Here is a 23,342-nt window from a genome sequence, read left to right on the forward strand (position 1 = left end):
AAACTATAAGAGAAGAAGACTCTTGAATCTTAGTAATTCTTAGAATATGCTGCAGGTCACCTCTGAACACCTCGGATGTAAAACAAAGACATACACTCGATTAAATATTATTTGCTTGAGAATTAAATCCACAATAAAGTAATAACTGAATGCACTGTGTTTATTAATATGAAATACATGAAGAAAAAAAAAAAATCAGGCAAAATGTAAATTTTCGTGACAGTGATTTTGCTCGTCTCTTTCACACACATTTTGTATGGTGTCACAGTGATTATGTAACTTATGTGTAAAGGCCCGTACTTCAGTCAAGAGAAAGGTTCTGTTCTTGCTCCTCTGACATGTTTAGTTTGTTTATTCGTCTGACAACTGTGCTTTGGTCTGGTTGTCGGGTGGAAGTGGTTTGCCAAGATGGTGTCCTACAGTGATCCCGTAGGGGTTTGATTTCTGCGCCTCCTTTACTTTGGGCAGGAGCAAAAACCCCTTTTTGGGGCTGAGGTTGAAAAACTCACACGGTGCAAAAGTCAGGGGCTTTTCCGCAAGCAGGCCCTTGAGTCGACCTCGCCAGCCTTCTAGCATTGCAGTTCTAACTGCAGGGAGGCAGTAAACTGGACTCCAGAAAATCTGTGGGGCAAGAACCTGAAAGCCACAGAAGTGCAGAGTGCCATTCTGAAGAAAAAAAATGACACAGATTGAGTGGAGCACAATTCTTTTAAACATATTAATACTTTGAAAATAATGCTTAGAAAGCAAAACCAAATAAATAAGTAACAAATAAATACATCACAATAGTATTTTTCATTTCCATGCTGGGCCATTATAACATGCATGCACAACTTCTCGTCCATCTGGTCTTAACTCAAAAGTGCATTTTTGATACTAATGTATACTCCACTACTACATTAGCACATTTCTTGTACCACAAATTAAAACTCTGCGTTTTACCCGTTTTATCTGTCCAGTTTTACATACTTGCTGAGGATAAATAGCTTTTTGCAATCTCCGTCTTTAAGGAAAAATGTGTAAGGATGTGGACAAGAGGCCAAAATACACAGAAAAATATGCGTTATTGCATGGACATGGCCTTAGACATTCTAAAATGCTCAGCAAGTGGAGAAATGTGAACCAACATGACAAATGCCGCAACCATCATCAAGGATGAAGATGGTATTGTTGAACATGTGAAAAGTTATGCTCCTTTAAAACAGACTTTGATAACTATGCAGCATAGTGGTTTCATTACTGAGACTTCCTCCTCCCAACAAGCATTTCTCTCCCTACCTTCAGTGTGCAAGACCACCACAGGGATACAGTGCATCCAGAAAGAATTCACAAGGCTTCAGTTTTTCCACACTTTGTTGTCATGTCTGTGTTCATGTTTTTGTTTGGCCATGTGCTGTTTTGTTTTTTGGACACTTCCTTAGTTCCTTGTTTCACTTCCTGGTTTTGTTTGTCACCATAGCAACCATTAGTTTCACCTGTTCCACGTTTGGACTCACACACACCTGTCTCACGTTTTCACAGTCATGTCACGCACCTGTTCACAGTTAGTCACGCACCTGTTTTCACTTATCATGTCACTATATAGGCTTTTCTGTTCCTGTTGTTCGTCCTGGCGACATCACACATTCATGCCATGTTCACAGTTCTTTGTCACGTTAGTTCTTGTTTCATCTCATGCCAAGTAAGTTTTGTTTATTGTTCATAGTTTTGTGCCCACGTGCATGTCTTTTGTTTCATAGTCTAGTTTTCTACTTCCGCCTTTGTGCGCGCTTTTTGTTTTGTCATAGCCAAGTTTGTTACCTCCTCTGTGAGCGCCTTTTGTTTGTACCTTTTGTTTGAGTTAAAAGATTAAACATGTCCTCACCTGCACGCCACGTATGGTCCAATTCATTTGCACCACGGGAGAGTAAACCACGTCAAGGACCAAGTCGTGACAGATGTCGCCAGCATAAGAGCTCTCCCGCAAGATTGGACAAAGGAACGTGGGAGGTCCTGCGCGCCATGGAAGCCGAGACACTCCGCCATTCCCCCATGGAGCGCAGGGATCTCATGTGGGGTCCGACCGGCAAACTGGTGCCGATCAGCTCCCTTTGGCCCGGGGACGTTGGCACGTCATCCCTGTCCCAGAAGCGGCGCTCCAGACCGAGGACGTCAGGGAAGGTGAGCGGACAGCACGCTGCGCTCCTGCAGGCTCCTCCCCCTCCGGGCGGAAATGGAAGTCAGCCAGCCTGGCAGCTCAAGGAGCACTCCACAGACCTGGAGATTTTTTTCCCAAATTCTTTACCGGTTCAATCCAAGCCACCCAAATTCCATGCCCCGCCCCCCAGGACTCATGCCACGCCCAAGTCAGAAATTTTTTTTTCACCCACAAAAGCCCAGGTGGGGGGGAAAGAAAGACTTTTTGGACAGTTTGGAGGGGAGGATTCTGCCCCCCTCCTGACCACCCTCCACCCACCCAAAGAAACGATTCCAGACCGCAGGGCGCGCGTCTGGTATCCGCTCCTTGAGGGGGGGGGCTAGGGCTGGGAATTGTTCAGGTGGGGTGGCTCAGCATCGTCACGCCAAGCCACAGCCTCCAGCACGACCACCACCACCTGTCTTTCGACCTGCCAAGCCACAGCCACCAGCACGACCCCCACCACCAGTCTTTCGTCACGCCAAGCCACAGCCTCCAGCACGACCCCCACCACCTGTCTTTCGACCTGCCAAGCCACAGCCACCAGCACGGCCGCCACCACCAGTTTTTCGACCATGCCAAGATCTACCTGCTCCACGCCCAGCTCCACGCCAAGCGCCACCAGTACCTGCTCCACGCCAAGCGCCGCCAGTACCTGCTCCACGCCAAGCGCCGCCAGTACCTGCTCCACGCCAAGCGCCGCCAGTACCTGCTCCACGCCAAGCGCCGCCAGTACCTGCTCCACGCCAAGCGCCGCCAGTCGCAGCTTCACGACGCCAAGCGCCGCCAGTCGCAGCTTCACGACGCCAAGTGCCGCCAGTCGCAGCTTCACGACGCCAAGTGCCGCCAGTCGCAGCTTCACGGCGCCAAGTGCCGCCAGTCGCAGCTTCACGACGCCAAGTGCCGCCAGTCGCAGCTTCACGACGCCCAGTGCCGCCAGTCGCAGCTTCACGACGCCCAGTGCCGCCAGTCGCAGCTTCACGACGCCCAGTGCCGCCAGTCGCAGCTTCACGACGCCCAGTGCCGCCCGTGGCTGCCCCACGCCGCCAAGTGCCGCCCGTGGCTTCCCCACGCCGCCAAGTGCCGCCCGTGGCTGCCCCACGCCGCCAAGTGCCGCCCGTGGCTGCCCCACGCCGCCAAGTGCCGCCCGTGGCTGCCCCACGCCGCCAAGTGCCGCCCGTGGCTTCCCCACGCCGCCAAGTGCCGCCCGTGGCTTCCCCACACCGCCAAGTGCCGCCCGTGGCTGCCCCACGCCGCCAAGTGCCGCCCGTGGCTGCCCCACGCCAAGACCAAAGCCAAGACCAAGACCCGCCAAGTGACCAAGACCAAGAACCGCCAAGTGACCAAGACCCACCAAGTGACCAAGACCAAGAACCGCCAAGTGACCAAGAACCGCCAAGTGACCAAGAACCGCCAAGTGACCAAGACCAAGACCCGCCAAGTGTCCAAGACCAAGACCAACCACACCAAGACCAACCACGCCAAGTCCAAGACCAACCATGTCAACACCAAGACCAAGTCCAAGACCAACCATGCCAAGACCAAGACCCAGACCCTCGCCAAGACCAAGACCCAGACCCTCGCCAAGACCAAGACCCTCGCCAAGACCAAGATCCACGCCAAGACCAAGACCCACGCCAAGACCAAGACCCGCCACGCCAAGCTTCGCCGCCTGACGCGCCACGCCAAGCTTCGCCGCCTGACGCGCCACGCCAAACTTCGCCGCCTGCCATGATGACGACGCGCCTGCCTCCTCGTCTGCCACGAAGGTGGCCACAGCCTGGTCGTCCGCCACGCCAAGTGCGCCCACCTCATCGGCCATGGATATGGCCATTCCCGGGTCGCCCACCTCGTCAGGTACAGCGGCGATCTACGCGTCGCCGCCACCTGATCCTGCCCCGGTGGATTCGGGGACACCTGGTCTGGCGACCCACCGCCATGTCCCCCTCCCCCCCTCCCATGACTCTTGATCCTGTTTTTTGTTTTTGGACATCTGGGATCTGTCCGTAAGGGGGGGGTTCTGTCATGTCTGTGTTCATGTTTTTGTTTGGCCATGTGCTGTTTTGTTTTTTGGACACTTCCTTAGTTCCTTGTTTCACTTCCTGGTTTTGTTTGTCACCATAGCAACCATTAGTTTCACCTGTTCCACGTTTGGACTCACACACACCTGTCTCACGTTTTCACAGTCATGTCACGCACCTGTTCACAGTTAGTCACGCACCTGTTTTCACTTATCATGTCACTATATAGGCTTTTCTGTTTCTGTTGTTCGTCCTGGCGACATCACACATTCATGCCATGTTCACAGTTCCTTGTCACGTTAGTTCTTGTTTCATCTCATGCCAAGTAAGTTTTGTTTATTGTTCATAGTTTTGTGCCCACGTGCATGTCTTTTGTTTCATAGTCTAGTTTTCTACTTCCGCCTTTGTGCGCGCTTTTTGTTTTGTCATAGCCAAGTTTGTTACCTCCTCTGTGAGCGCCTTTTGTTTGTACCTTTTGTTTGAGTTAAAAGATTAAACATGTCCTCACCTGCAGGCCACGTATGGTCCAATTCGTTTGCACCACGGGAGAGTAAACCACGTCAAGGACCAAGTTTTGACATTTGTTATGTTACAGCCTTATTCCAAAATTAAATATTTATTTTATGTCTTCAAAATTCTACATACAATATCCCAAAATGGCAATGGGAATTTTTTCATTTTTTTTAAAAATGTTTGCAAATTTACTAAAACTAAACAAAAACAAAATCACAATTACAGCCTAAAGTATTTTTGAAAATGATGCCACAAGTTTCACCCATTCCACTTTTCCCATTCCTCTTTGCAGCACCTCTCAAGCTCCATCAGATTGGATGAGAAGTGTAGGTTTTCCACCAGGATGTCTTTGTACATTGCTGAATGTATCTTAGTCTTGTCAGGGAGGTAACCAAGAACCCTAACCTGCCTTATGTTGTTTCTGATTGGTTTAAATTGCATGGTGTCTTCTGTGGTTGGTTAAATGTATGCACAGTGGATTAATGGCTTGATCTGGGATTGGTTATTGGGATCAATCAATCAGAGATATTCGAACTACGGCAAACTGCGAACACCAAAGTTTATTATTATGAAAAAAATATAGAGTAGTGAATGGGGAATATAAGCGTGAGGAATGTCAAGGGTGGCGTGTAGCGTTAGAAAGGGTTAAATTGCTTGACTGTCACGTTCAAAGCATGAAGCTTGGCAACTCAGGACCTCAAGTGGGAGCCGACCATCAGCTCCCTCATCAAGAAGGCCCAGCTGAGGATGTACTTCCTGCGGCAGCTGAGGAAACTTAAGGTGCCGACCGAGATGCTGGTGCAGTTTTACTCAGCCATCATCGAGTCCATCCTCACCTCCTTCATCCCCGTGTGGTTCCCCGGTGCCACAGTCCAGGATAAGCATCGACTGCAGCGCATGGTACGTGCTGCTGAGAAGGTGATTGGCTGCAAGCTCCCATCCCTCCAGGACCAGTTCTCCTCCAGGACCAGGAGGCGTGTGGGTCGGATCACAGCTGACTCTTCTCACCCTGGTCACAAACTATTCTCCCCTCTCCCCTCAGGCAGGAGACTACGGTCCATCCAGACCCACACCTCCCGCCACCTGAACAGTTTTTTCCCCTCGGCCATCAGGCACATGAACAATATCAAGATCTGATAGCTCAGTTACAGCTCATTTTATTACCTATTCTGTGTTATATGTGTTTTATGTTGCACGATTGCACCAAGAAAAATTCCTAGTTTGTGAACCCATTCTCAAACAATGGCAATAAAAACTATTCTGGTTCTGATTCTGTCATGATTCGTGGTCGGATCATGTTTTGTTTAGTTATGTTCTGTTAGTTTTTTACTTCCTTAGTTGTTTTGTGCACTTCGGGGGTTTGTTTTGGTCACCATGAGTACTAATTGTTTTCACCTGCCTCTGACTAGTGTTTGGCACGTTCACCTGCTGTTGAGCACTAATCAGAGAGCTATTTATTCACGTTGCTTGCCACACTCGGTCTGGCTTCCTTGTTTGCATTCGCAACAGTTATGTTGGCATTCTGGTTTTCGAGTTCATGATTCCTGTGCTAAGCGGTTCCTTAGCTCAGGCCAGGCCCTAACCAATCTGGCGCCCTAGGCAAGATTTTAGGTGGCGCCCCCCCACATCGGCAGTGAAGTGTATATACTCACAAGAAACCGAATAGCTTTGTCTTTGACCTTTTTTTTTACTTAAAGAAAGCAAATTAACAATCAGAATAGTTAACAAAATAAAAAAAAAATATGGCTAAATAAATGAATACAAAAAATTAAAAATGAATATATGAAATACAATATTTTTTACATACATAAACACAAAATAAAACGTGTCAACAAGTTGCATAAAATAAATTAAAAATACAATATAAATAAGGCACTGCACAAAACAAGATATCAAACCAGTATGACTTTAACAACTATATTACAACAAAAGTGGATCCTACAGAGTTATCTATTTGTGCTTTTTAATATTGCATTAACTAGAATGACTTACAAATTACTGTACACCAGGGAGTACTGTAATTACCTAACGTTACATTATTATTTTCCATAACAATTTAGCCCCCTCCACAATATTAACCCGACGTTAAAACAGAACTAGCTATTTATTGATTAGCAATTGCCGAATCATGTAACATTAGCTTAATGCTAAAAAGCCAGGTTACTATCACATTCTGTAACAGACAAATAATTTCATGTAGGCTAACGTTACCTACCTGCTACCTCTGTCTTTTTCTCGTTTCTCCTCTTCTTTTCTCTTTTTTCTTCCCTGGGCACCTGACAGTTTTGGCCGTTTTGACATCCTGTGTTGATTTTTTTATGTGGTGACGTCCAAAAAGAGTCATGATACGGGAAGGGAGGGGGCGCACCGTGCCGGGGGAGGGGGGGGGGGGGGGGCGTAATGTTGTAACAAATAATATTTCTATTAAATAGGCTTTACTTTGCATTTTAATTAACGTGGGATTATTTTATGTATTTAGAAATAATAGTACCAACTTTTTTTTTTTTTTTCCTCCAACATTTGTGGCACTGGCGTGGCGCCCCCTGATGGACGGCACCCTTAGCATTTGCCTATACGGCCTATGCCACGGGCTGGCCCTGCCTTAGCTTCTAGTATTCCTGTGCTAAGTAAGTTACCTTAGCTGCCCGTGCGATCGGTACGCATCCCTTTTGTTTTGTTTTTGTCTGTTTGTATCCATTTATGATTTATGATAAATAAATAATCTCCTACCTTCACATTTTCATCCGGAGTGTCCGTGTTGCATCTAGAGCAGGGGTGTCAAACTCATTTTAGATCGGGGGCCACATGGAGGAAAATCTACTCCCAAGTGGGCCAGACTGGTAAAATCACAGCACAATAACTTAAAAATAAAGACAACTTCAGATTGTTTTCTTTGTTTAAAAATAGAACAAGCACATTCTGAAATTGTACAAATCATAATGTTGTTGGGGTTTTTTGTACACTTACATGTTGCGGTTAATAGTATTCTATCGTTATATGTCGTTATTTATATTTTCTGAATAAATTATGTGATAATGTTCATCAGTCAACTCATTGGTGTTAATTTTCAACCTATCAAGATAAAAAAATGATGTCAAAATCAAATTACAGGATGTTATTTACCGTATTTTTCGGACTATAAGTCACAGTTTTTTTTCATAGTTTGGCGGGGGTTGCGACTTATACTCAGGAGCGACTTATGTGTGAAATTAACACATTAGCGTAAAATATCAAATAATATTATTTAGCTCATTCACGTAAGAGACTAGACGTATAAGATTTCATGGGATTTAGCAATTAGGAGTGACAGATTGTTTGGTAAACGTATAGCATGTTCTATATGTTATAGTTATTTGAATGACTCTTACCATAATATGTTACGTTAACATACCAGGCACGTTCTCAGTTGGTTATTTATGCCTCATATAATGTACACTTATTCAGCCTGTTGTTCACTATTCTTTATTTTAAATTGCCTTTCAAATGTCTATTCTTGGTGTTGGGTTTTATCAAATACATTTCTCCAAAAAATGCGACTTATACTCCAGTGCGACTTATATATATTTTTTCCCTTCTTTATTGTGCATTTTCGGCCGGTGCGACTTATACTCCGAAAAATACGGTATATTTTCTGAATACATTATGTGATAATGTTCATCAGTCAACTCATTGGTGTTAATTTTCAATCTATCAAGATAAAAAAAATGATATCAAAATCAAATTACAGGATGTTATTTATGTAGTTTGATCATTTTCCTTGACATCATGTGGTTTATTTATTTTTATTTTTTTACATATGTAGCATCATCTACAAAGATTTGCTATTGTGACATCTAGTGGACATATTTAGAAAAGCTGTTTCCTTCATTCAAAAATTTCAGGGTAATTTTTATACTTAGCAAACTCATCCCGCGGGCCGGATAAAACCTGTTCGCGGGCCTGATCCGGCCCTCGGGCCATACGTTTGACACCCCTGATCTAGAGGAACGATCCCGCATAAAGACGCGACCCCCACGTGACAGATTCTGATTCTGAACTCTGAGCAAGTGTACGAGCGTGGTCCATCGTTGTTGACGTCAATGCAGAATAACATGATCAGTGGCTGCAAGGCCCCGACTAGTGGTGAGTATAAGGAAAGGCAAGGGGGAGTTACAGATAGACAAATTTTTTTACATGTTCGCTGTACATACAGATCAAAATAACCAATCCCAGACCAAGCCATCAATTCACTGTGCATACATTTAACCAACCATAGAAGACTATATGCAATTTATACCAATCAGAAACAACGTAAGGCGGGTCTTGTCATCTCTGTTTCACGCACTGTATGTTGCTGTACGTTGTTTCTGATTGGTTAAAATTGCGTGGTGTCTTTCGTGGTTGGTTAAATGAGGCACACATGCACACGCAGATTGTATTACACGCACGCCAGGCGTCATGTTTGAAGGAAACCAGGCACCGTTCATCACCAGGCCAATACCAACCCTACAGTGAAGCATAGTGGTGGCAATCATGCTGTGGGGATGTTTTTCATCAGCAGAAACTGGGAGACTAGTCAGGATAGAGGGAAAGATGAATACAGCAATGTACAGAAACCTCCAGGATGAAAATCAACGTTTCCTATGCAACCCGATGAAGCTTGAGGGGTGCTGCAAAGAGGAATTGACAAAGAGGAATGGGTGAAACAGCCCAAAGAAAGTTGTGCCAAGCTTGTGGCATTGTATTCAAAAAGACTTGAGGCTGTATTGCTGCCAAAGGTGCATCAACAAAGTTTTGATCAAAGGCTGTGAATACTTATGTACATGTGATTTTAAGTTATTTAGTTGTAATAAGTTTGCAAATTCTTTAAAAATTTCATATTGCCATTATCAAATAGTACTGCATTTTATATGATCTTCATGTGTTTTGCAGTGTCAGTGACTTAGGTGTTAACTTAGTCGTACTTTAGGTATAAGTTGGGATGGGTACCAAATTCAGTACTTCAATAAGTACCAACTGAATTCCGTCCGTACCACCGCGTACCGATTCACAAAAAATCAAGCGGTACCATAGTTCTATATCTTTGTTAAACGCGACGTTACATCTAATTGCAGACTCGGCACCGGCTCAAGCACTTAGCGGGCAAGCAGGCATATTCGTAGTGAACTGCCTTTAGGTAATGTTGCAATATTCTATGGCAACAAAGAAATCTTGCCTGATGGAAATCACTAAAAAGTACGGCTCCACTTTTCAAAATGCACTTGCGTTGGATATCTCATACACTGTACATGCTACTGATTAGCATTAGCTATTTTACAGTACATGGCGATTACAACACCTCCAAATTCGGTCATCAAAAATTCAACTAAGATGCACATTACAATCAAACAGCTGATGTGTAATAAATACAATACCTACAGTATAAACTCTTTGTAGGGCTCAACAAAAGAAAAAACTGGTATAGTCAATGTAATGGCAAAGACTACTTTCTGACTACAGCAACACACATACACATGGAAACTTAATGAATGCATACTTGAAAATCAGACTAACAACAATGATCATTATCAGCTCAGAGTTGACTTTTTTTAGATGAGTGTTGATTTGATCATCAATCAAATTCACACTTTTGACCACATATAAAGAAAGTTCATACCGCAGAGTACCGATATCGATTCCCAAGTACAGGGATTTGGTACCGATCAGTTCAAATGTGAATGATACACATACGTAGGTATAGGTACAGATCCACATAAAAACTGAACTGTTAAGTGGAAATTGTTCAAGTGGCCGCCTAATTGAGGCAAGGCTCAATTATAAAGGTGGTCTGTATTTGAGCAAGTTTTTGAACTACAGCATGACAAATAACTTAATTTCATATGATGTACACTTGTGAATAGTTCTGGAGGCTGTCCATCCTTACCTGTAGAGGCCACAGTGTGACGTTAATGTCTCCATTGATGCCATCAGGGTGAAACATTGATTCTGTTGCTCCAGTTGTAAAAGATAACATTGCTTTTTTGTCCTTAAAGGAAACATACAAAATTAAATTAATAATAATAGCAATTGGGTATAGTTATTATTTTAAACACAGGCATTAATTGCATCTAAATTGCTAACGATGCTTGCCAACATAAAGCTATTACCTAAAAGCGCTATTGCTATTATGTATTAAATAGTTAGTTTTTCAAATGAATACAGCCACTTTTTGTTGGCAATGCCAAAGTGAGCCATGGGACAATGGAAGTGAAAAACTTCCCCAAAATATTTTTAACTCAAAAATCTAATCAAAGATATGTATTTCCAACAATTTCCTTAAAAAAGCTGCATAACTAAGACGATATGTTCAAAAGACTACAACAGTAGACAGACCTTAAAAATACCGTGATTGTACATCTTTTCCATGGAGAAAGCAAATCCCTGAGTCAGCACTCGGTCAATCCAGCCCTTCATGATGGCAGGAACACTGAACCAATACAAAGGGAACTGCAGAATCACATGAAAATATGTATTTTACACATGAAAGTTGTGTAAACAAAAGTCACTGATAATCAGCCTGCAAAGGGCGCCTGTCTGACCTGATCAACAAACGAGCCCTGAGAATATGAATCTTATCTTCCCTCATCCTTGCAGCGCCCCTTCAAGAATGAATGACAAACTAATACTTTTTTTAAAGAGTTTTTAACACATTACTTTAAGATTAATATTTATAAGATATTGCTTTTTTGTGTTCAATGTTAAAGTTAAAGTCCCAACAATTGTCACACACACACTCGGTGTGGGGAAATGTGTCCTCTGCATTTGACCAATCCCCATGTTCACCCCCTGGGAGGTGAGGGGAGCAGTGAGCAGCAGCGCTGGCCACACTCGGGAATCATTTGGTGATTCAACCCACAATTTCAACCCTTGATACTGAGTGCCAAGCAGGGAGGCAATGGGTCCCATTTTTTTATAGTCTTTGGTATGACTCGGCCGGGGATCGAACTCACAACCTTCCAGTCTCAGGGCGGACACTCTAACCACAAGGCTGTCTATGTGTATTTGTGTTTGACTTTCCCTTATACTGTTACCAAATAGCATTATTTTAGTTTTACTGATATTCAGAGATAGTCTGTTTTCATCAAACCATCATTTTAAATTGTTCATTTCTTCTGTTATTTTTGTATTGCTTTTGTGTTCTCCTGAACACAACAAAGTCGTGTCATCTGCAAATAATACTAACTTTAAAAGTCCTTTGTAACTTTACAAATGTTGTTTATATGATTGATCTGCAAGGACAGATACACAACTAATCTGGCTGATAAAACTAATAAAACAGTAATTTATTGGTTCCCATTACAAAAAATAAATCACACTTTTTTTATGCGAAACGATATGCGAAACAGCGTCGACCGGCATTTGAACGTAATACCTTCTGCTTTTAAAGAGCAGCACTGGTGCGCTGCACACTGAAATTGCTAGGGAAAACCAGAAATTGTTATTAATAACGGACCCTCAGATGGATCACGGGGACCTATGCACTGGGCATGTTTCGCGTTTAGAAAAGATGCACATTGGCATTGTGAAAATTTCAGCGCATGATATTGCTGTTCTTTTTCCTATTTTGTGAGTAAACATTGAAGAGTTGTGCTGACGTCTGTCACTTTTTACTGCATGTAGTACGAGTGAGGTCATGTGACCTCGCGAACCTGCTTTTTTTTTTTTGCCGTACCAGAATGTGATGACGAGTCTGTAGTGCTTGGCATCACTGTGACTATGGTGGAAGATGAGGAAATACTGGTGTGTTGTTTTCTTTAATGTTAATAAGGATACAATGTTATGCAGCGGTCTACTTATAGTTATAACAATTTTTTAGACAAATTGTACTATTTATAGTCACGTGGTGAGATGGGGTGGAAGGGCAAGAAATATTCTCATCTTCCTGGAGGGGCCGATAACACAAAATAATTGAGAAATACTGGTTTACAGTAGGACATTTCCAATGATGGGCAGTAACAAGCTACATGTAGCTAAACTATGTATCTTAACGACATTTCCCAGTAGCTTGGCGGTAGCTTTACTCTTTTTTTAACGAGTAGCTTTTCCTGTAGCTTAGCTACTTTTAGACCCATGTGGCAAAGTTGCTTACATCAAAGCTACATGGTACAAGGAGAGAAAATGGACTGCGATAAAAGAGAACCTCCACACATACGGAGAAAATCCATGATAATTGGTTGGTGTTCGTATGATAAGTCACAATTGGCTAAGGTTAGTGCGAAACATTACCGACTGGCCAATCAGAGGCAAGAAAAGGCGGGTCATCGAAACGAGGAAGCAAAATCATAACAGTCACGCAATTATGCAACAGGACGACGAGGGAGTCAGAGACAGAGGTACGCTTCAAGCTGACCACTCAAATAAAAAGAAACAAAGTTGAAAATGGCAGAAGGATTTTGTCCCGCAGATTAGATTTTTCCTAGACGACATCTAGGAAACCCAAAATAACGCTTGTTCTTAGCCATATTTAGACAAATGTATGCGTTTAGAGAAAAAAATGGCCAAAACCTTAGCTTTATTTGTTTAAACGAAACCAAAACATAAAACTAAACCGCTCTTCATCAAATATGTTGTTGTCAACATATAAATAAATGCTGTTTTTTTTACTGTTGGCAGAGAATATGAATACCATTATAGGGGTGAGCCAAAGAAAAGGCAAACTAAATAAATACATACAGTGAGGTGTGGGGACCCCAAGATGTAGTTGTAGGGTGTCCCCAGCTAAATGACAGATAGTTAATAGTACACCCTTATTGGGTCCATTACTACACCCTCAGTTACATTATCATTGATATTATACATGTGGGCCCATAGATATAAATGCAGTTAAATGTATCTTTGATATATCAAGCTACTTTTGTCGTGTAGCTTGCTACAATTCTCCGGGGATAGCTTCCCCTGTAGCTTAGCTACATTTAATTGTAAGTAACTTGTAGCTTAGTTTACTACATTTTCCAAGTAGCTTGCTGATCACTGGACATTTCATTAATTCAATGCTTTGATAAGTCGTTTTGGTCAACAATACCCCCAGCCCCACCCACCTACATGTACACGCGTTTTCTTTACAAACATGCTATTACAATCCAACAAGGACCTGGAAGATGATGAGTTCTGCCTCTTCTACTTTGCGTTGTTCAGCCATGATGTCCTCACTCAGGCGACCCTCCATCCAGGCATGCATTGTCTCTTCTCCATACTGAAACAGCTCTGGATTCTTCAGATCACCTGGACAATGCCAATATTGTCAGAAGTGACTTTTTAAATGACAGCAATTATGTCTTTAATTATGTCTTGACGTGTACAGTACGGGAACAATTAGTAATCAATACCCTGCTGGTTCTGTAAGTTGACCTTGTTATAAAGATATGGAGTTCATCATTGATATCGTAGGTTAAGTTCAACAGAGCAAGGCAGACGTTTGGGTTGTCAAGAAGGATTTTGGTCCACTCCTTCTTACAGATTTTCTACAAATCCTTTGCGCTTTTGGAGCTGTCACCTGGCAAATATCAGTTTCAGCTATTTCCACAGGTCCAGAGGCTGACTAAGGCACTCCATTTATAGCAGTGCCGTGATCACTAGCGTGTGCGCTAATGTTTACATCATCGGGTGGTACGGTGCTTCCTCGTTTCCTTTGCTCGTGAAAGTTTATTCTAGATCATAAATCTTGCCTCTCACCTTGATAGTAGAAAAATTAGGACGTATTCTGCCAAGTTGGTACACTTTGACAGCCGATTTAGAGAACGACACGAAAAGACGCTTGGTTCCACCCCCTTTTCTTCATGAGGATTAAGAGCCATTCTTCATCTAAATGGGAATATATGAACATCCTAGAAGTCGGCATCCAAATAACAGCAGAACTTATAGAGTAAGTGATGTGTTTGTTGTCTTTCATAAAGTCTGCAGTGAGCAGTAATCAGTGATGTTGTTGAAAAAAAAACGAACGTTGTGATGCGTTTTTGAAAGTAATGCACCGCGTATGCTTAAAATGATCAAAATACGTAAATATTAAATATTATTAATGTGCCTGTTACTTCATTACATATATACTTACATCAGGTATATAAAACTTTAATGGATGTGTTTGGATGTTGTTAAGGGCTTTATAGGCAGAATAGAGTGACTACCATAGGCTCCATTGTAAGCAGACTTTTGATCGCATTTATTTAATGTTTAGAATGCAAAAAATAATGAAATACATCCATCGTCATGTCTTTCATAATGATTGTGAACGTTAGGCAAAATTCCAAAAAAGTGCAGTTCCCCTTCAACTCAAAATGAATGGCAAATGATTGCAGATAGATATAATTTTTCACCGGTGGCTCGTTTGGTAGAGTGGCCATGCCAGCAACTTCAGGGTTACTGGTTCGATCCCGGCTTCCGCCATCCTCGTCACGTCCGTTGTGTCCTTGAGCAAGACACTTCACCTTTGCTCCTGATGGGTCAGGTTAGCGCCTTGCATGGCAGCTCCCTAATCAGTGTGTGAATGTGTGTGAATGAGTGAATGTAGAAATAGTGTCAAAGCGCTTTGATTACCTTGAGGGTAAAAAAGCGCTATACAAGTATAATCCATTTATCATTGATAAGTGCACTAAACAAATCATTTTCAAGTTTTTGTTACCATGACTGGACATTTAGTTTGCTTTGATAATATGTTTTTCCCATGGCTTTGGACCTGATATTTCTATAATGTACCTTTTTCTTTGTTCATTTCTGGTCGCTATATTCCCGCTTGTGGCTCATGAGTAACTAGTGAACAAAGTAAATTTCCCCCTGCTACGGAATGGACCGAGGGTCAAAAGAAATGGGTGCACATTATTGCCCATCAAAAAAACAAAAAGAACTGTAACTGAACTGTTAAAGTTCAGTTCAGTTCAGTTACCAAATAGCATTATTTTAGTTTTACTTAGATTCAAAGATAGTCTGTTTTTGTCAAACCATCTTTTTAATTTCTTAATTTCTTCTGTTATTATTTGTATTAGCTTTTGTGTTCTCTTGAACAAAACACAGCCGTGGCATCTGCAAATAATACTAACTCAGTGGTTCTTAACCTTGTTGGAGGTACCAAACCCCACCGGTTTCATATGCGCATTCACCGAACCCTTCTTTAGTGAAAAATAAAAACAATTTTTTTTCAAATTCAAGACAAAGTTATATGTTTTTTTACTGGTGCTCAAAATGAACCATGCATGAACATCACCTTGTTCAAAGAACAAAACCAACACAGTGCATGAACTCACAACAAATTACACACCTAAAAACCAGTGTGACTTCTGCTGTTGCCTTATCCATAATACGACGATAGGGAGAAGTTTTTATTTACCCGATGAGTCGGGTGTGTCTCGACCTCCGCGGCGGAGGCTCCACCGAACCCCTGAGGCCGACTCACCAAACCCCTAGGGTTCGATCGAACCCAGGTTAAGAACCAATGTACTAACTTTAAGTCCTTTGTAACTTTACACAAATGTTGTTTGTATAAAGAACGAACAATTTTTGGTCCCAGTATTGATCTTTGAGGAACGCCACAAGATATTTTCAGCTCTGTAGACGTGTGTTCGCCTATCATCACGTATTGCTTCCGGTTGGTTAAGTGACTTAAGTTAAAATTAAAGTTAAGTTAAAGTACCAATGATTATCACACACACACTATGTGGGGTGAAATTTGTCCTCTGCATTTGACCCATCCCCTTGGGAGGTGACGGGAGCAGTGGGCAGCAGCGGTGGCCACGCCCCGGAATAATTTTTGGTGATTTAACCCCCAATTCCAACCTTTGATGCTGAGTGCCAAGCAGGGAGGTAATGGGTCCCATTTTTATAGTCTTTGGTATGACTCGGCCGGGGAACTCACAACCTACCAATCTCAGGGCGGACACTCTAACCACTAGCCACTGAGTAGGTGGCTTAGTGGACTTCTAACCCAGTTGAAGGCATTTTTATAAATGTCTAATGATAATGTCAATTAGGGATTTTTAATCACTGCTATGTTGAAATTGTTACTAATATTGATACTGTTGTTGATAATATTAATTTTTGTTTCACTACTTTTGGTTTGTTCTGTGTCGTGTTTGTGTCTCCTCGCAATTGCTCTGTTTATTGCAGCAGTGTTGCTGGTTTGGGTTTGGTTTTGGAATTGGAATTGGATTGCATTGTTATGGTATTGCTGTGTATTGTTTTGTTGGATTGATTAATTAAAAAAATAAAATAAAATAAAATAAAATATGAAAAAAAAAAAATGAAAAAATCGATTTTTAAAAAATGAGAATCAATTCTGAATCGCACAACATGAGAATCGCGATTCGAATTCAAATCGATTTTTTCCCACACCCCTACTGTTTACTGTCTGTTGCATTGGCAATCTCTTCCGTTATTTCGATTAATGCCATTGACGTTGAAATGTTGGCTATTTTAATAATGCTATTTAAGATACCCCATGTTGCTCCTATATTGTTTTTGTTTCGGTCCAATGATTGACTGTAATATTGTTTCCTACGTGTTCGTAGTATGCTAGTTAGCTTGTTCTTATACGTTGTGCACTTGTTTTTCCCTTTGTGGCTCTTTGCGTTATAAATGTTCTATATATTTTATTTTTCTTGTTGCAAGCATTTTTCAGTCCTTTTGTCATCCATGGTTGATTGTTTTTATTCTGTTTCTTACTAAATTTTTTAAATGGACAGTGTTTTTTCATAGAGCAAAGTAGTGAAAGTTTTACAAAAAATTTCCACATGCATCATCCACATCATTTTCACTGTATACATTGTTCCAACTTTGATCTCTCAGATCATTCTTGAAAGCAGTCATATAAACAAGCAGTCTTCATATTCTTCAAAATGTATTTTTGTCATAAATGTTCCTCTTCTTGTAGTTTCCGTCATATATTGTGAAAACTGGCAGATGATCACTGATTCCGGATGTTAGCAGACCATATGTGGTGTTATTATCAAAATCATTAGTAAAAGTATTATCAATAAGTGTGCCGCGTTGTCCTGAGATTCTGCTTGGCCTTGTGATTTTTGGATATAAACTCAGGCTATGGACTTTTGTTTGCTAAGGTTCAAGAGGTCAATGTTGAAGTCTCCACATAAGAAAGTTTTTTTTCGACTGATTTCAGTAAAAGTTGCCTTAATCCAGTTCTCAAACATATCAATGTTTAATTTAGGTGATCTATATATACAGCTGATTATTATGTTCTTGTAGTATTTTTCATGACATATTTCAAAGATTATACATTCTAAGATATTATCAATAGCTAATGACATATTGTTACCACTTTGTAGGTAATGTTCTTCATCATGTACACAGCTACTCCCCCTCCGTTCTTGTTGGTTCTGTTAATATAATTTAGTTCATATCCTTCCAGGTCAAAATCCATTCCTTTTTTTTAGTAACTATCCATGTTTCTGAGATAGCGATCACTTTGAAGGGTTCATTGAACTGTTCCAAAAAATGCTTCACGTTATTGTAGATTGCAGACAAACTTCTGCTGTTGAAATAGATGATTGACAGTTTATTGTCGATTTTATTGTTTCCTCCATATTGCTTGTCTGTATAATAAAAACAATTATTCCTGGTATGAAAGAAAAAAATTTGTATCTGGATCTTTATCCTTATTTAATTAAAATTCCGGACTATTATGATCTCAGAATGATTTTAGTTCCATATATTCCTGTTCAGCAATCTTTTGCTTTGCCTTATGAATGTCCATAAGTGTAGACGAACGTGCACCTGAGTAAAGATCCTCTTGTTCGGTAATCCCTGGCAGTGTTGTAATTTTGTAGTTTTATTTAAAGGAATTTATAGTTATCACGTTATCATGTTAACTTTGACAACCCTAATTGGAATATCTTAAATTTTAGTGACACTAGTGCCTCTTGTCCTCCACTTGAAATATATACCGTGTAGGAAATCGATACGCAGCTGTACGAAACCAAAGGCTACGTAATGAAAAATCTGAATACAAATGTATGTACGGTTACGCCCCACTGTATATGATGACATCTAGTCGATCTATAACTACGGTATTTAGAGATCTTAGTGTCAGTAGTAATTCAATTCACAAAGCATGACAAAGCAACTCACCAATTATGTCTTCCTGCGTGGAGTTGGCGTTGAAGTTCATGGCATAAAGGTCTGACACGATGACCCGGTAACCCTGATCTGATAGCTCCTGAGCGGCCGCGTCCCGGACAGCAGCGTTGAATGAACCCAAGCTCTGGTGGGCGTACACAATCAACACTGTCTTCTGAGCTGTGACACACAAAGGATCACAAAATGGATTAAAAAATGGATACCACTTCATCAAAATGGGATTCTCATTTAAAACAAGCTCATTTTCTTCTTATACCACCAAGCACATGCTGGTTTCAACATTATAGGAATTTTGAAAATGGTTTACTTTCTATTATTGTGAATTTCTAGAAATCACTTCTAAATACTATATTGATCTGAATGTAAGTCAGCACTGAATATAATACGACAAAATTTAATAACATTCGTGATAAAACAAATACCCATTGCACTAGAGGTCCCCTACTTTTTTTGCACCAGGGACCGGTTTAATGTAGGCATTATTTTCACAGACCGGCCTTCCACATGTGGCAGCAAAATTAAGTGCATTAAAAATACAACTCACCATAATGCTGAATTAGTGGGAGCCTTGGCCTTTTTTCCTTTGCAAAAAAGCTCTCCAATTACTTTTATTTTTACTCATTTTTCACCAGCTTGTAGGCAAATTTTTTGGCTAATGTATCTGATGTGTTATACGTGATAAGAGCATAGATATAAAATAAAACTAGATGTACATGCCTTTATTTCTAATGGATTTCTACAGTATGGCTCTCTAAATTTACGGCTTTTTATTTTTATTATAAACGTTATGTGTTCATATTTTGGGCACTATTTCACACATACTGTAGTTATGTAAGCTTTTTCTGTAAAATGTTTTCATGTGTAAACAAACAAATATGTTAATGTTAACTACTTGTGCAATAGGGCTGTGTGCAATAATACCAGCCCTTTAACTTCCTAGGCCAAGGGAAGTGTGCATTTTTTACCTACAACACGTTTATTATATGCAACAATTTAGCACACTTGCACATTAGCACTATATCACTTCTCCATCTGTCAAACGCATTTCAACTACTATGGTGATGTTTTCTTGATCTGGCCTGAGCTAAGGTTAGGCAGCAACATACTGTTTTATATGGGTCTTTTATCATATTATTATTATTGTTTATATATATATATATATATATATACAGTATGTATCCATCCATCCATTTTCTACTGCTTATCCCTTTTGGGGTCGCGGGGGGTGCTGGAGCCTATCTCAGCTGCAATCAGGCGGAAGGCGGTGTACACCCTGGACAAGTCGCCACCTCCTCTCAGGGCCAACACAGATAGACAGACAACATTCACACTCACATTCACACACTCGGGCCGATTTAGTGTTACCTATCCCCAAGTGCATGTCTTTGGAGGTGGGAGGAAATATATATATAAATATATAAATATATATAATATAATATATATAATTTATTTTAAATATATATATATATATATATATATATATATATATATATATATATATATATATATATATATATATATATATATATATATATATATATATATATATCCATTTTCTACCGCTTGTCCCTTTTGGGGTTGCGGGGGGTGCTGGAGCCTATCTCAGCTGCATTCATATATATATATATATATATATATATATATATATATATATATATATATATATATATATATATATATATATATATATATATATATATATATATATATATATAACACCTAGTGTGTGTGTGGGTACATTAACTTTAACTTTAAAATATATGTAACTATATGTATTGTATTGTAGTGTTTATGTTAGATGTTGGTGCTGTCTAACTTAACTTTTTATGGACCTTGTTGTATATACCATCAACCTACTGCAGATGGAAATTAGCCGTTGGTACAACATGGCCCATTTACATTTTATATGTTAATTAATATGCATTGTCCCGTGTGACAAATATAACAAATGGTAAATTATTATCAGAAGTTTTACTATACATCTATAAATAAGCTATAAGTGTGTCTAGTGGGACAGGCAAAAATTAAGTCGGACAAAATATTTAATGTATCTGTGTGGCCTGGTAGCAAATGCGTCACGGACCTGTACCGGTCCCTGGAGTCAACTTGAGGAATACATCTAAGTAAACCACTATTTACAATCACATAAACACCGCGATTTGTACCAGCTGTGAGGCAAACATGCCAAGCATGTGCACTGTATATGCAGTATGTGCAAATATTGCAAAAAAACAACAACACAATTTACAATTCCAATTAATTATTGTTAACTCACATGAAAAGTGTCCCACTCCTGGTTTTACTCCATTGCATACTATAATCACAATAATAACTCTTGTTTCATTCTGTCTAATGTTATTTTGGGAGTCTTTAATGTTTTACAAGAATGACCACTGATAGTATCTCTCTCCTAAATTGGTATGACAAACACTTTTGGTCAATCGTGAGCATTTTTTCCTCCCCAAGCAGTTAAACCAGAAAGTAAAAAGAAGGACCTTCCTTTGTGGATGCAACAAATGATCTGCAGCTGAATTATCAAGTGATCGCACAGTGTAACTGGTCAGACGCATAAATTAATTTGTTCACATATTTTGATTCTATATATTGTACTTTTGTAGGATTGAATCTGTGATGAAAATTCCTCCCAAAAGTTTGCCCAGGTTTTTTTTATACCGGCTCGGTGCAATAAAGAGCTTCTTATCCTTCTATACTCAGTATACTTCGTAACTATTCTTTTTACTTGTGTATCATTCTGCGGAATCTAGTGTCCAAACAAATAATCATACAATGGTAACTCAGTCTGTGTGCTTTTAAAACAATTTAACCTAGACTGCAAAATAAGCCACTATTGGGCAAAAGAAAGTGGCATGTGTCATCACTTTGCAAAAAGAAAGTGAGAAACAAAATTGAATCCAAGAAAGAAGTTGTTGCAAAGTCCAAATTTGGCATCTGTGTGCCTCACCCTTTCCCTATTGCCTCTTCAATCATCACTGTATTCTCCAACCAAACTCTTCAATAAACTTAAAGTGATCTTTAATGTTAATTTATCCATTTCATTCGTCATTTGTCATGTTGTTAAACATAAAATCATCACAATTTCCCTAGACAACGTAGAACAAACCTAGAACAAAACAGACATAGGCTACACAAACAGGCTCTTCTGTTTATGCTGCACAAAGTCCACTAGTAATATTCAACACACACAATTTATTCCAGTAAATTAATCATACATATACTGGACATGTTATGTGTAAACATTTGAAATGATTCGTCATGCATTTTATATATAATACAGTAAGTACTATAAAGCAAGTAGATGGAGCTCAAATAACTTAAAAAAAACTAGGTGGAGTAAAAGTGACATCAGAAAGGCCCCAATAGACGAAAGTGAAAGTCAATCTCATTTTCATTGTAGTCACTTCAACGCCCCTTAAATCCCACTAAATGTAAGGTAGACTTACTTACCCATGTTGTGTGCCTGCTGGAAAAGGTCTGCATGCTTGGTTAGGGCATTGTGACTTTTATACACTCTGCCGCTGTCTTTGCGTGAGAAACATGATTATTGGATAAGAAATGGAGTGCTGTTAAAGTGCAGGACCGGTTTAGTTCAGTGTTGAAAGGGAGGAGGCTAAGTGTGTGCTTTTGTGTGTGTGTGTGTGTGTGTGTGTGTGTGTGTGTGTGTGTGTGTGTGTGTGTGTGTGTGTGTGTGTGTGTGTGTGTGTGTGTGTGTGTGTGTGTGTGTGTGTGTGTGTGTGTGTGTGTGTGTGTGTGTGTGTGTGTGTGTGTGCCATTTAGTCAGGCTGTGGAGTCACTGGTGCAGGTGAAAGAGATTGCTTTCACTTGGTGTGGAAAAGAATGTTTGGTCACTTTTAAGGGATTATCCCACAGGGGTCATGTGGCCAAAAACACTTCAATCCGACTTAATTTGACTTTCTTCGAAGAAAAAGTGAAGAGGGGGTCTACTTGCTAAAGCTGGAGTAATTCAATCACGTCCTCGATCTGTAATCGTACCTGTCACCAGTTTCTGTGTGAACATGCAGGCGATAATGAACGACTGCCTTTTGTTCGCTAGTTTTCTATCATGATAGGACTTAGTCGTTAAAAAGAGTGACGTAAGATTGTTATCGGCACAAACCATATTTGAACAAACACCAAAAAATATATGAAAATTACTAGAAAAGCACACGGAGAGCACAGACCGCCACCAAGCCCTATTTCCCAAAGGTGACCAAAAATCCTGAAGCTTTAGTGGAATGAAAGAAATGGAGTCGAACCCTCTTGTCAGTCATCTATTCTCTTTGTCTCTGTGTGTGGAGGTAGTTGGCATACACACACAGAGAAGTTCATCAGCACGTAAATGTAAGATCACATAGTAGAAATGACCCTGATTCCACTCAAAATCTAATAAGAATCAAAATCTGACATAATCTGGCAGCCCTGCTGGCACCAGGGCCATAACCAGGATTTGACAAATATCGAGGTCAACAAATGGTGGTCCAAGAGGAGCTTTGAAAGGCGGAAATCATGGGTAACCC

At 40.6% G+C, this 23,342-nt stretch overlaps 1 protein-coding gene across 1 annotated transcript; it reads right to left on the reverse strand.

Annotated features, from left to right (window-relative positions):
* Positions 1–146: 146 nt before the first annotated feature.
* On the reverse strand, positions 147–22,417 carry nqo1 (NAD(P)H dehydrogenase, quinone 1). The gene is made up of 6 exons (XM_062030446.1): positions 22,273–22,417; positions 18,799–18,966; positions 13,820–13,950; positions 11,062–11,175; positions 10,613–10,714; positions 147–666 (listed from the first exon to the last, which is right to left on the reverse strand). The coding sequence occupies exons 1-6, from the start codon at positions 22,274–22,276 to the stop codon at positions 352–354; spliced, it is 834 nt and encodes a 277-aa protein (XP_061886430.1). The 5' UTR covers positions 22,277–22,417; the 3' UTR covers positions 147–351.
* Between the last annotated feature and the right edge of the window lie 925 nt (positions 22,418–23,342).

The sequence above is a fragment of the Entelurus aequoreus genome, linkage group LG02 (genome assembly GCF_033978785.1).
Source record: "Entelurus aequoreus isolate RoL-2023_Sb linkage group LG02, RoL_Eaeq_v1.1, whole genome shotgun sequence".
NCBI lineage: Eukaryota > Metazoa > Chordata > Actinopteri > Syngnathiformes > Syngnathidae > Entelurus > Entelurus aequoreus.

Bases quoted from the DNA above. Each gene is read 5' to 3' on its own strand.
- nqo1 (XM_062030446.1), bottom strand. The intron at 11,176-13,819 runs GTCCTTGTTGGA...GTGATTCTGCAG, and splicing joins CAGAACTCATCATCTTCCAG to TTCCCTTTGTATTGGTTCAG. The intron at 667-10,612 runs GTAAGGATGGAC...TTTTTTCTTCAG, and splicing joins TCACACTGTGGCCTCTACAG to AATGGCACTCTGCACTTCTG.